The 12,722-nt window shown below is 42.0% G+C and overlaps 1 protein-coding gene across 1 annotated transcript in view; it reads left to right on the top strand.

Annotated features, from left to right (window-relative positions):
• Positions 1 to 8,916, top strand: part of LOC111225774 (glutamate receptor ionotropic, NMDA 3B-like) — a 63,331-nt gene extending 54,415 nt beyond the window's left edge. Inside the window, exons 10-12 of the mRNA XM_022750803.1 lie at positions 5,955 to 6,106; positions 7,288 to 7,452; positions 8,845 to 8,916. Of these exons, the coding sequence (XP_022606524.1) occupies positions 5,955 to 6,106; positions 7,288 to 7,452; positions 8,845 to 8,916 (389 nt within the window). The remainder of the gene's footprint in view (positions 1 to 5,954; positions 6,107 to 7,287; positions 7,453 to 8,844) is intronic.
• The last annotated feature ends 3,806 nt before the right edge of the window (positions 8,917 to 12,722 follow it).

The raw sequence follows: 12,722 nt of genomic DNA, 5'->3' as shown, positions 1-12,722 counted from the left end.
AGGGTTAGCGAGGTGGGAGTTGAGCTCAAGAAGGAGATAGAGGGCTTTCATTTGCCCACTGCCAGTTTGCGCCTTTCTGCACAGCGAGTGATAAAAGAGGCAGCCAACAGAGTCCCCTAATCAAGACAAACCCTCACCCCAAGCAGATGGAGTGAGGGAGGGGCACAACGGACAGAGAGAGAGAGAGAGAGAGAGAGAGAGAGAACGGATGGAGGAAAGAAGGAGAGCAAGTGTTATTTGGTCCATGTGAGGATGCAGGAAGGATTTATAGAGGGGTTTGCGGTCAGGAGATACAGAGAGACGGAGGAATTGGGGCTGTGGAGCGGCTGCAGGCAAGGTGCTCTGCAGAAGACCTTCAGGCTACTTAAGTGCAGAGAGATGCGCGGGTGTCGCTGTGCGCCTGTTTCTACTGAGTGCTATTGGGAGATGTTTACGACAGCCTAGACACACCCCATTAATAATATTGCCACTGAACATGCAGCCACTCGCTGGTTGTTTGTATGTGTATCTGTCTGTGTGTGCGTGTGTGTGCATGCGCCTGTCCCCGTGTGCATAAGTGGACAACACAAGCTCAGTCAAGCGGGACAGAGCGCGTCTGAAGATCGGAATGAGGCTGGCAGAAGATTTTGTGTTGCTGGGGTAAGACTGTTGTTGGTCGGGCAGCTCACGTCTGGCAGGGGGCGACGCACGATCGCCTTTGTCTGCATATGTCTTTGTGTGTGCGTGTGTGTGTGTGCGTGCTAGACAAAGCAAGACAGCTCCATTTAAAAAAAAAAAAAAAAGAAACACACACGCTTACTCTTAAAGAATGCACTGACAATAGTAAAATAAAAATATGTAGAGCTAATCTGAATCAATTAGTTGATTGGCGGACAGCTACTATTTTGATAAGTGATTAATAATTTAAACAGTCACACACTCTCCCTAGTTACAGCTTCATTATTGTGAGTATTTGCTGTATTTTTTTGTCTTATGTGATAATAAACCTGTTGAGGACTTTTTATTTACTCATTTCTCACACTTTATAGATCAACCCTTTATAACAAAATGATTAGAATATTGATTAGTAATGAGATTAATCACTAGTTGCAGACATAAAATAATGGATTCCATTCATCCATAGCACTTTAATATAAGTTCAGAAACCAATTATTGACATCATAGTGTAAACTGCTTACCAACCTACATTTGCTTCTATTGCCATTTCTAACACATAGCTGCTGTAAAAACTGACCATAGCTGCACAACCAGTAGAAATTATGCACAAGTTCAACAACCAATTAACAGCCCAGTATCTTTAAACGTTAATTTAACAGGACAAACATGTCGGAAATGAGCCAGTATGGGAGAGGAAATACTTGCATTGATGTATAAAAACATGACTGTTTGGTTTATAGTTGGAAGGTGAATCTGATCATTTCTCTTGATATCGTCATCCAGCCCTGACACATAGCATGTAACCCGTCTCTGTCAGTGACTGAATCATTACTATCAATAGCAAATTCATTAAAGTTATAACATCCGTGACTTAATACTGAACACAATGATTTAGGTATAAGAATTACAAAGAGTGTAATTTGAAAGTCATGAAAGCTCATGAGAACCTTGCCTGCAAACACTACACCATATTTTTGTTCTGTGTTTTTCAAATAAGGTATTCAAATTTTTTTACAAACCTATATAAGGTGTTTTGTAACAAAATCTGATGCATGGGGCGCCTCTGTGGGTGAGTAGGTGTGTGGGGGATTTGAGTGACAGTTTGTGATGGAATATGAGGATGTCTGGGGGAAAGACTCAAAACAAATGACAAGTGGCTGCCCACTTGTATTTCACTGTTTGACTGAGGGCTGTAAAGAAATGTGGATGGAGATAGGCTGATGACAGAAAAATGTTGTCTGTCTGGTGGAGGGGAAAAAAAGAAAAAGAAAGAAGACAGAGACGTATAGAGACAAAGCAATGGACTCGGGAGAGGAGCCGAGCGATAAAGAGAAGAATGGAGTGAAGCAGAAATTGAACGAAAGTGAAGGGATGACAGAGATAAGCAGCGGAATAACTGAAAGACTAGCGGCAATGGTGGGAGAGAAATGACCTCGGACAGGGATAGAGGAAGGATGAGAGAGAGAGAGTACTGAGGGAAAGGAACAGGGGAAGAATATGAGGAGAGAAGGCAGGGAAGCTCAGACAGTCTTTGTCACGTAGGAAGCAGAGTGTGACAGGTACGCGAACCTTCGCTATTCTCCGTTTCCGTCCGCAACCCCCATCAGGCTCAAACACCTTGACAGCCAACACACACACACACACACACACACACACACACACACACACAAACAGCTGCCAGGTCCAAGACAACCCCGCACACACACACACACACACACACACACACACACACACACACACACACACACACACACACACACACACACACAAAAAAATGCTGTTGGCATGACTGTGTCTTTGATTGCAGTGCAGATGAAATGAAACAAACAATCCCAGGAGGTCTTGTACAGCAATAAATCTCCGAGAGGGTCTTTTGACGCTGAGCGGAGGAACAGATTTACCTGAAGAAATGTGGGCTGTAATGCAAAACAGATGCAGTTTCAAAATATGGGCCGGGCAGAGCCCTTTCCCTCTGGCTTTCAGCTGGATTTGGGTTTTTATTTATTCATACATATGCAAGAAAGTACAACTTATTATATACAGAAACCACAGAGAATGTGGTGGAGAGGTGCAGAAAACCCTCTTGATCAGGGCATTCTCTCTCTTTGTCCATTAAAAAAGGAGAGAAAAAATTACAAAAATTAAAGAGATGAGATTAAACACAGACACAGACAGAGAGAGAGAGAGAGAGAGACAGAGAGAGAGAGAGAAAGGCATCCTTATATACAAATACATGACATAAAAGTTTGTGTACGAGCTTATGTATCTGTAGTGGCACAGATGAAATTAAAGTAATGAACAGTGCTTGAGGAGAGTACTTAAATCAGTTTCTTAATTTAAAAATATCATAGTTATATAATTTTATTGCTGTAACTACAGTATATTTTATTGCTGTGTCTGGTCTCATTACTCCACATTCTGCTGGTGTTTTACCTTTAACAAGAGAGAGATACCAAGTGATGAAACATTTTCTACAGATCAAGCACAGATGAATATTTAATCTACTATAAGAATAATTTGCATTACTGCCAGAATAATTTAAGTATTTTTTGAAGCTATGAAATCCACATCTGTGACACCTGCAAGTTTGAACTCTAATTGCAGAACAGAACAGAACATTTGATGAGCATATCATATCATACATTCTGCATGTGAACCATCACTCAGCAACGCAACCAATAACTGCAGCTGTCAGTTGCATGTAGTGAAGCAAAAGGGTGAATTTCCGTCTAAGATTTAATGGAGAAAGTTCACTCAAAAAGGGAAATAATCAAGTATCAGTGCTTAAATATACCACTAAACAGTAACTCTCTTTGTTTTTGCATAAATTTAAAACTGATCTACTGAAGAACTAGTACAAATGTACACTGAACAAAAATATGAACATTTTTTTGCTCCAATTTTTCATGAGTTGAGATTAAAGACCAAAGACTTTTTTCTAACCACGCAAAACGCTTCTCTCTTTCTCTTAAATTTTGTTCACAAAATGTGTTTAAATCTGTGTTAGTGAGCACTTCTCCTTTGCCAAGATCATCCATCCACCTAACACAGGTGTGGCAAATCAAGATGCTGATTGCACAGCAGCATCATCACACAGGTGTGTGTTGGGCTGGTCACAATAAAAGGCCACTTTAAAATGTGCAGTTTTGTTTTGAAAAAATATGTTTATTAGATACTGAACTGTGTGACCTGGGCTACAGATGTGCATTTTTTAGGGGGTGGGGGTGGGGGGTCTTGGATCAGAAAACAAGTCAGTATCTGGTGTGACCACCATTTGCCTCATGTAGTGCAACACATCTCCTTCGTACAGAGTTGATCAGGTTGTTGATTGTGGCCCGTGGAATTTTAGACCGCTCCTCTTCAATGGTTGTGCAAAGTTGCTGGATATTGGCAGGAAGTAGATCACGCTGTAGATCTGGAGGGGTATGGTTGGGCCATGCAAGAACTGGGATGTTTTAAGCTCCCAGAAATGGTGCACATCATGTTGCAATATGAGGCGATGGCAGCAGATGAATGGCACGACAATGGACCACAGGATCTCATCACAGTATATCTGGTATATCTGTGTTTGGGTATCTTTTGTGTTTATAGAAAAAGTCATAGATCTTTTATTTCAACGGAAGTACAGACAAAAGTGTTGTGTTTATATTTTTGTTCAGTGTATTATTATTAACTTGAGTGTATTCATTTCAAGATTATTTTCTTCTTCACGGTCAAGGCGAGAAAAATGAAATATAGTCGCAAATGCAAAACCAGGAGCAACACTGCAACACTTGCAGCAAAAAGCTACACCTGAACGGGAAATGCTAAAGAGCACTATCAACACGAGAAGAGGATCCACTATAGAGTAAATGTAATGTCAGCATGTCATCGAGCTCCAATGCAAAAGCAGCGAAAACTGCCCTTTGTTTGGCCTCGCTACAAAACCGGGTCTTATAGCTGTAACCGGAGGCTATGAATGTGAAGTGCGCGTGGAGTGGATGATCTGACTATGATAAGTGTTTTGCAACTGGCGGCGCTGGTGATGAGGTCAGGGTAAGGGTCCAATTATCTTTGATGCTGTATGGGTTATTTTTTATAAATTCTGGAAGTGTGGTGACAAATTGTAACATTGCACAGCTAGAAAAGGATGGTATACTCATTTTTTTTTCTTCAATGCAGATATTATAAAACTGACAGTAACAAAAAAAAAAAAAGGAATACAACATATAGGTTGATAGCTGAACTGGTATTAAGTGTCATGTACCCCTTAAAATTCTTCAGGGAAGCTCCGTGGGAACCTGACAGGAACCACTGACAGAAAAGACGTTAAGTCTAACAACAACGAAAATGATCAAGCACAAAGGAAAGAAAAGAACAAGAAGCCAGTGACATTAATTGGGGGTGACGAGGGAAAGGAGTGAAATGTACAGGTGTGACAAAAGTAATAATAAAAAAAGGTCTTTGTAGAAGGCTTCATAACATTTAAAAGAAGCATGACTGTGACATTTCTATATCTAAATCTTGAGTTGCTCCTCACAGCAGAACAAAAAGGTCCAGGGGAGGTTGGGGAGGGGGGGGGCTGTTGGACCAACTCCTCCCACACCGTGTTTCATTAAATACGTGATTTACAACACAAAAATAAATCACTACAGGCTGAGCATAGCCACGAGACTGCAACCAAAGGAAATGTAGCTGCCTGTAAGGAGCGCAGTCAGGTAAAATATGAGCAGATTTGCACCCCATCCACTGAATAGGGAGTGGAGGCAGACTTGATTCCACGCCAACTCTTCAGCCGGGGTCTATTACTATTTGATATTCGCCTAAAAATGGCCTGATGTGACAGCTGACATTAAGGTCATTTAGTCTGATACCGGCATTACATATATCTGCTGTTTTATAGTGTGGAATGTGATAAATGGAGGAACAGGCTATTCAATAGCAAATTTGATTCACTACAGTAGCCTATGGATTCTATACCACAAGAGGCGCCTCCATCTGCTTTAGTGCTTTAGTGCTTTGTTTCTCTATGCAAATACTACACCAGAAAAGGCCCAGGATGGTGTTTTTGTGCTGCACCGTACTTGGCAGAAAATGTGGTTGATCCTGATTCCAACTGAAGCCTGTAAACCCATTAATCTCTGTTTTTTCCAGCGGGCATCTGCCCTTTGGCTAACTGCAAATGGCTGACTGCGGTTTCCTTCACAAAAACACCAAGTTAGACACTAGTCTATTCCTCAGGCGCAGCTGTTGCTCTCAGCTCTGTTACCTATAGCGTTAGTATTTACATCTCTATGTGTGTGCGTCTCGTCTTTCAGGCTACGGTATAGGCCTGCCACAGGGCTCTCCTCTGACCCGCAATGTGTCAGAGTTCGTGAGTCGCTACAAGTCTGACGGCTTCATGGACATGCTACATGACAAATGGTACAAGGTCGTGCCCTGTGGGAAGCGAGTCTTTGCAGTCACTGAGGTAAGTCATCGGTCAGAGAGTGTGTGTGTGTTCATGTATTGTGTATAAAGCGAAGCCTTCTGCTGTTGTGCTCCTACAAATGAGTTCCCCTTTGGGACACGGTCGGGATTGCCTGCCAGCGAAAGCACACATACACTAAAAGACATTCACATACACACACACAGACAAAGACGTACAATCACATAAAGTGAAACCTATTTACCAACCTCAACCAGAGTTGCAGGCACGTACTGTCTGGGTGCTCTCATTTCTCAACCTTCCTCTCCCCATTCACTCTTTTTTAAAGAAGTGGGAATCTCTAGACAGACCACACTGTATCTATATCTCTTGTTTGTTCTCTATTCAAATCCCTTTGGCCATCCCTTTTAAAATCGCACTTCAAAGTTGAATCACATTATAGCAACAGACGCAATTACACAGTCACAGGTTCCTCCAATGAAAAGAAAACCTTAACTTCACCCTGCATCAGGAAGTTATTACGATTCATCTCATTTGAAGCCCGGAGAGTGGGCTACTCTTAACAATGTGGGTGTTAGTGCGATCTTGCCCTCTGGATTGGGAGCAAAAGGAGGTCAGTGTTGTCGCTGATGAATGTGTCGAGTCAGCATGGGGCTAATTGCCATCAGAGGCAGTGCATAAATGAGCCGGTTGGCGGAAATATGATTAGAGAGCACTGGAAAAGCTCAACACTGCCTCTTCAACTTCCTCCAGGCCCCATGAAAGCCTCAGAAGAGATAGACATTGTGTCAGAGAGGACGTGGGCGAACCAAATGGGAAGAAACTGCTCTTCAATTAACCAGCGTCTCTTTTTATCATCTTCCTGCTAACCGCTGTTTCTCTCTGTTACACTCAGCGTTGCTTCCCCGCTCGGCTCTTTGTGCCCGTTCTCCTCCTCTGCCTCGCTTCTTTACATCCCTTTCTTCCCAAACATGTCTTTTACGCTGTTGCCCTGTCTTTTCTTTATTTCTATTCTCGTGGGCTTACACAGTCAAACTAGACACACAACATCAGAATATCAATTGCATATGCACAAAAAGTGACCTAAATGGTAATTATGTAAATATAAATCATCAATCTCTGTATTTTCCTCTCTGTCAGCTTAAGTCTTTACTAATCTGGATCACTCCCCCAATCTCTCTCTCTCTCTCTCTCTCGCTTTCTTTCTGACGCCGCCTCCTCAGACTCTACAGATGGGGATCCAGCATTTTTCAGGCCTGTTTGTGCTGCTGTGCATGGGGGTGGGTGGAGCCTTGCTGACTTTGGCAGGGGAACACACCTTCTATCACCTGGTGATCCCTCGCCTCCGGCGCACACACACACTGCAGTATTGGCTGCACACCAGCCAGGTGAGTAAACGCATACTGTTTGTGTTGCTGACGTATGTACGCACACACACACACACACACACTTGCAAAGGGTCTCATGCACACTCACAGGAAAGAAGAGTTACAGAAATCTTCACATTATTCACAGGTGTATGTGCACACCCACAGAAACACACACATATGCACACAGTTACACACATCAGCACACTGCTGTTGGTGAGATGTCCTCACCCCCTGGAGTTAACTCTTTTCTTACAGGCAACTTGCGCCCTCTACTGTTGGAGATTCATAATCACACTCAAGAATAAGACTAATATTTTCCTCAAACCTGAATCGTGGCATGTTTTAAAGGATACATTTTACTTAACTTTGAGCTAAATGCTAATGCTTCAATTAATGCTAATGAGGTACTTTGTTAATTAACCAACTCATGTTTTAATTGCGCTGTATAAATTAAAATGTTGATTAATTATTAATAAAGTTAATAAAGGGTTCCCATTGGCAGTGCCTTATTAATTGGTTCATGACCACACATTATGCATTTGCTCTTTCTATTCTTATGCAGATCATTAAATACCTCTGCATTAGAAAACTTTTAATGATTTTTTAACAAAATTATACAAATAAAATGAATATATAAGATCAAGAAGCTTATTTTGCAATTAGACTGTCAGAGTTAGTGTGTTTATAACAACAAACACCAAAAGAAGCCACAGACTGGGGAATTTAAAGGTCATATTTTGTTTTTCATGAAACTCTAGCCATTACCAAATGAGGTGCCAGTGGCAATATTTTTGAGTGAATAATGGAACGAGCAGCGTGAATATCAAGACTGCTCACATTTGTTTGCTACATCTTTCTAAAAAGGGCAAGTACTCCAGGGCAGCCTCTAGCATTCATCACAAAACCAGCTCAGCTATCTGAGAGGATGACATCTGAGTTAGTCCCTCAAGCTAATCCCTATCTAGAGCGAAAGTCTCTTTTTCCCCTCAAACATCTTCAGACGTACGTAGCCTACACACCAGGAGAAATTAAAAGCTTATTCATACCTAATAACCTGGTTTTAAGATGTTTTTTTTTCCCCTCAGTCTAACTTAATCACTTGGATACCTAAATCAAAAAGGGCTTAAGCAACTGACACCTTAACCTCTGCAAAATTTTTAGCAGAATTGTGTCTCTCATTGAATTACAATCATTTGATTAAATTATTCAAAGGCGCACCACAGCAGGATTTGTGAGGAATAGCTGTCACAGATGTTCTGTGCAACTGGGTAGAATAATGACTCTCAGGGATTCATATTCATCATCTCTGCTGATTTATTATTTCAGAGTTGATGAAGTGATAACAAATGTCACATTACTGAATCGGTAGTCCTCATGTTTTTCTTTTTACCTTTGCTTCTCTACTTGCAGAAAATTCACAGAGCCCTCCACACCACATATGAGGACGTAGGGAAGGAGCTGACCGGCCTCGACCAAAAGTAATGAAGTTGATTGATGACTGACTTGTGCATCTGCACTCTTTAATTGCCATATTCCATTTGTAATAGCCAGAATAAGCCAGTTGAAATGCAGCAATGTTGTTTAAATTTAATAATTATGAACAAGTTATACTGTTTATGTCTGGCAAGAAGTTTGCTGATGAATTAACCATTTTGCGCCTAGCATTCAATTCTGAATACATTTCATTAAAAGGTTCTGTAAACGATTGTCACTGCCACTACATGTCGCACTACATCAGCAGCATCTCAGACCAAAACAAATGCGTCATTGGCCACACCCCTGGTCGCCGTTTGGCCACAACCCCCCCCCCCTTCCAGAGTGCCAACAAAAAACAATCCAGCCACAACCATTAGCCCACGTTAGCATTGGCGTGATATGCTCCACAGCAATGCTGACAGTTATCAGGCAAGCGATAGCAACATTTACCGAACACATTCAAAATAAGGGTAACAGCAGGTTAGGTAACGTTATCGTTCCTACTGTAGTCAGTCACTGATGAAAACAGACATGTAACATTATGTAGCCATCAAGCTACTTATACACATCAAGAAGAAGAAAAGCCAGGTCCGAGTCAAGCTGGAGCTCTTTAGCAACTCATAGGGCTCTCCATCTAGGTAAAGCCAGGTCAGTGTTGGCTCCACCGTCGGGTTGTTTCAGGAATTTTTCTAGAATCAAATTCACTTTCTTGTTACTAGTACAAAATTCTGATTTATTCTATATCCTTTTAAGACACTAACTACATTTTATTAAAGGTCTTTATGCAATAGTTTAACAACCTATAACGTATTGAATAGTGAGCTTTAGATGTACTGGTAGGTGGATTTTGGACTGCTAAGTTAAGCTTACCAGCTGCTTATTAGCTTCCATTTTACCGTACAAAGTGGTGTAGCTCTTCTCATTTACCTTTATCTCACTTATATATATATTGTTTTGTATATTATTTATAGGGAAATGTATTTCCTTGTACTGCTGCATCTCACTCGATACATATCTTTTGCTGTGATCTTCCTCTCTTTCACTAGCCCCTCCTCTTGTATCTCAGAGAACTGCACCCTACACAGGAAACAGCATCAACCTCCTCCCCCATCTCCTCCCACATCCCTCCCTGCTTCCACTACTGCTGGAGACACCGACAACTCCTCACCATCCCATGAGCCTAAGGAGAAACGTGTGCACTTTGACCTTGAGACTCTCCACAGCTACCGCCTACGCACACACACTGCCTCAGTACGCGGCAGGCCCGGCATGGTCGGCCGCCCTGGGCTCGGGCTAGGAGGATTGGGGCTGGGAAACCTGGGGAGTTTTAGCTCCCCACCGCAGATTAGCCTCCATGCCAACGGGGGACCCGTCTCAGCACTGGCTCCCACAGGCTTGGTGCTCACTCCCCTGGGGAGCAGAGGCGCTCAGACCAGCCTGTGGGAAGGGGAGCTCCAGGAGCTGCAGGGGAAGATTGAGATTTTCCGCACCCAGCTGAGAGAGGCTCTGGCCAGGAGAGCAGAGATTCAAAGCAGCCTGGAGCGAGAGAGGAGCGGACTTGTACGCAGAGATACCAGTCTGGAGAGGGAACGGGACAGACAGAGGATACAAACTATTAACACAGACAGAAGTAGCTCCACGCAGTCAAAACTCCCTGAGAGAGACAGGACCAGCCAACTGCAAACCCTGAATAATCAACAGACAGGGAGGGCTAACCAATCAGGTGGGCCTGGGACTCTGGAGCAGGGGCGAAGCAGCCAATTAAACACAGTGAACAGTTTGGACAGAGGGAGAGCAAATCAGTTACGGTCTGTTAATACTTTGACGGGAGAAAGGACTGTCCAATCACGCACTTCCACCAGTTTGGAGCGGAGTCGAGTCAACCAACCAGGTGCTGGAAATGTAACAGTCCAATCACGGAACACATCTAGCCTGGACAGGCAGAAGGCTAACCTATCACGCACTTTGAACACTTTGGACAGGACAAAAGCCAACCAATCAAGTGTAAGCGGTGGGACTTGATTGTCTTTCTGAAGGCCCCGGTGTATGAGACTGCAGAGGGACTAGTGCAGTTGGTGCTTGCGTAGCCGCGGGAAGATGGCTTTGTTGGAATGGGTTAAGTTTGGGGGATGCTTGCCGAAAAATGACAATATGTTAACTGACACCATCACTTACTGTAACCTAATCATTGATAGAATTATTTCCATATTCGCTTAAAATTACAACTAAAAACCTTTAACTGCAACTTACGAGCTGATGTCTGCATCATCCATGAACTCATAAATAAGATGTTTAATTTCTTTAAGTGAAAAGCAAAAGTGATTTCAGTAATAACCCACTATATTTTCACAGGAACAGATCAGACTAATTGGAAAGATGATGTTAAAATCACACAACAGTTTTTTAGTCACAGTCAGAAGCCTATCAGCTGAATAAAAATATGGCCTGCCCCTCTGGCTGAGGAGGCCGACAAGCACATAGACATCCTCGACAAGAGCACAGAAGAATTAAAGTTAGACCAATGTGGGGAAAAAAAACAGCAAACAGAACTATTGGAAAATGCACTTGCAACATCTGTGTTAACTGAGTGGCAGCAGCAGGATACAAAGATGCAAAAAAAACTTATATTTTAAGTAATAATGTCCCATAAATGTGAATGATAAAAGAAAATTGAAAAGTGACACAGTGAAAAAGAAAAACTATCTATTTAATGATCCCATGATATTTATAGAAAAAATCCTTTTATCCTCGTGTGTTGTCCCATTATTGTTACCAAAAAAAGCATTTTCCATATTTTTTCTATCACCAAGTCCCACCTTATTCTCTTCCTAAAAAAATGTGTCAGGATTGAAAAAAGGTGTCTTGCAAACTGAGCCATTTCCAAATAGACGCTTTGAGATGGTAATTTTCTTCTGTGATTCGCCGGGTTCCACATGAAAAAGGACGCTGAGCCAACTCTTGACAGGACCTATTTTGAAAATTAATGCTAGCGGGAAAACGTTTGGTTATACCCAAATACACATCACGACAAGTATTACTCAGCCTGTGTGAAAACAGTTTTATAGTGTCCTTTGTGGCTCTGACATAAACTTTAGGTCTAGGAAAATAACCCCTGATGGCAGCAGAAGGGTTTGGAGACTGCGCAACTTTATAACAGAAAGTCTGCTTTAAAACTGAGGCTGTGAAGGTCAGGGAGAGTCTTATAAAATAAAAATGCTACTGGGAAATGTAGGATCCATCGTTTTTGGACTTTAACCCTCACTGGAGACTAAAGTCAAGATATCTTGGCAGCTGCTGCTTCAGTTTTGACCATTTTTAAAAAAAAAAAAAAAAAAAAAAAAATACAATTTGTCTCCCCAACTTTGTGGAAGTGCAGTACTAAATCACAGCAGTAGCCGTTCCCTGTACAGGTGTTTTTGGGGGAATGGCTGACCCATCCCATTACTTGTAATATTAATTTTTAATGTGTCCGTCACTTGCTGCAGCAGCATGGGTGATTTTTGTGTCAGTGGTTAAAAACCGTTTCCGTTTTCCAAAGTGCTGTAGTTGCCGTGGGTGGCGGGATTTCAAAGAGGACGGTGCTTCATATCTACTTCAGACTGTTAATATTAATTTAATGGTCCAACATTGTGTTTATATGAAGTACAGAAGTAAATTACAGTCTCAGAGACATTTCAATTAAAAAGGAACCTTTAATTATCTGATGAACACAATTCACAAACAGCTCATAACAATTGTATATCTGCTTGGATTACTGCCAGCTCTGGCCCAGCAAACAAGTGCCATCAATTTGGAATGAGTTTGTTCACATT

The sequence above is a fragment of the Seriola dumerili genome, unplaced genomic scaffold (assembly GCF_002260705.1).
Source record: "Seriola dumerili isolate Sdu_G_001 unplaced genomic scaffold, Sdu_1.0 BDQW01000149.1, whole genome shotgun sequence".
In the NCBI taxonomy this organism is placed as follows: Eukaryota; Metazoa; Chordata; class Actinopteri; order Carangiformes; family Carangidae; genus Seriola; species Seriola dumerili.
This window is presented reverse-complemented; position numbering and strand designations above follow the sequence as displayed.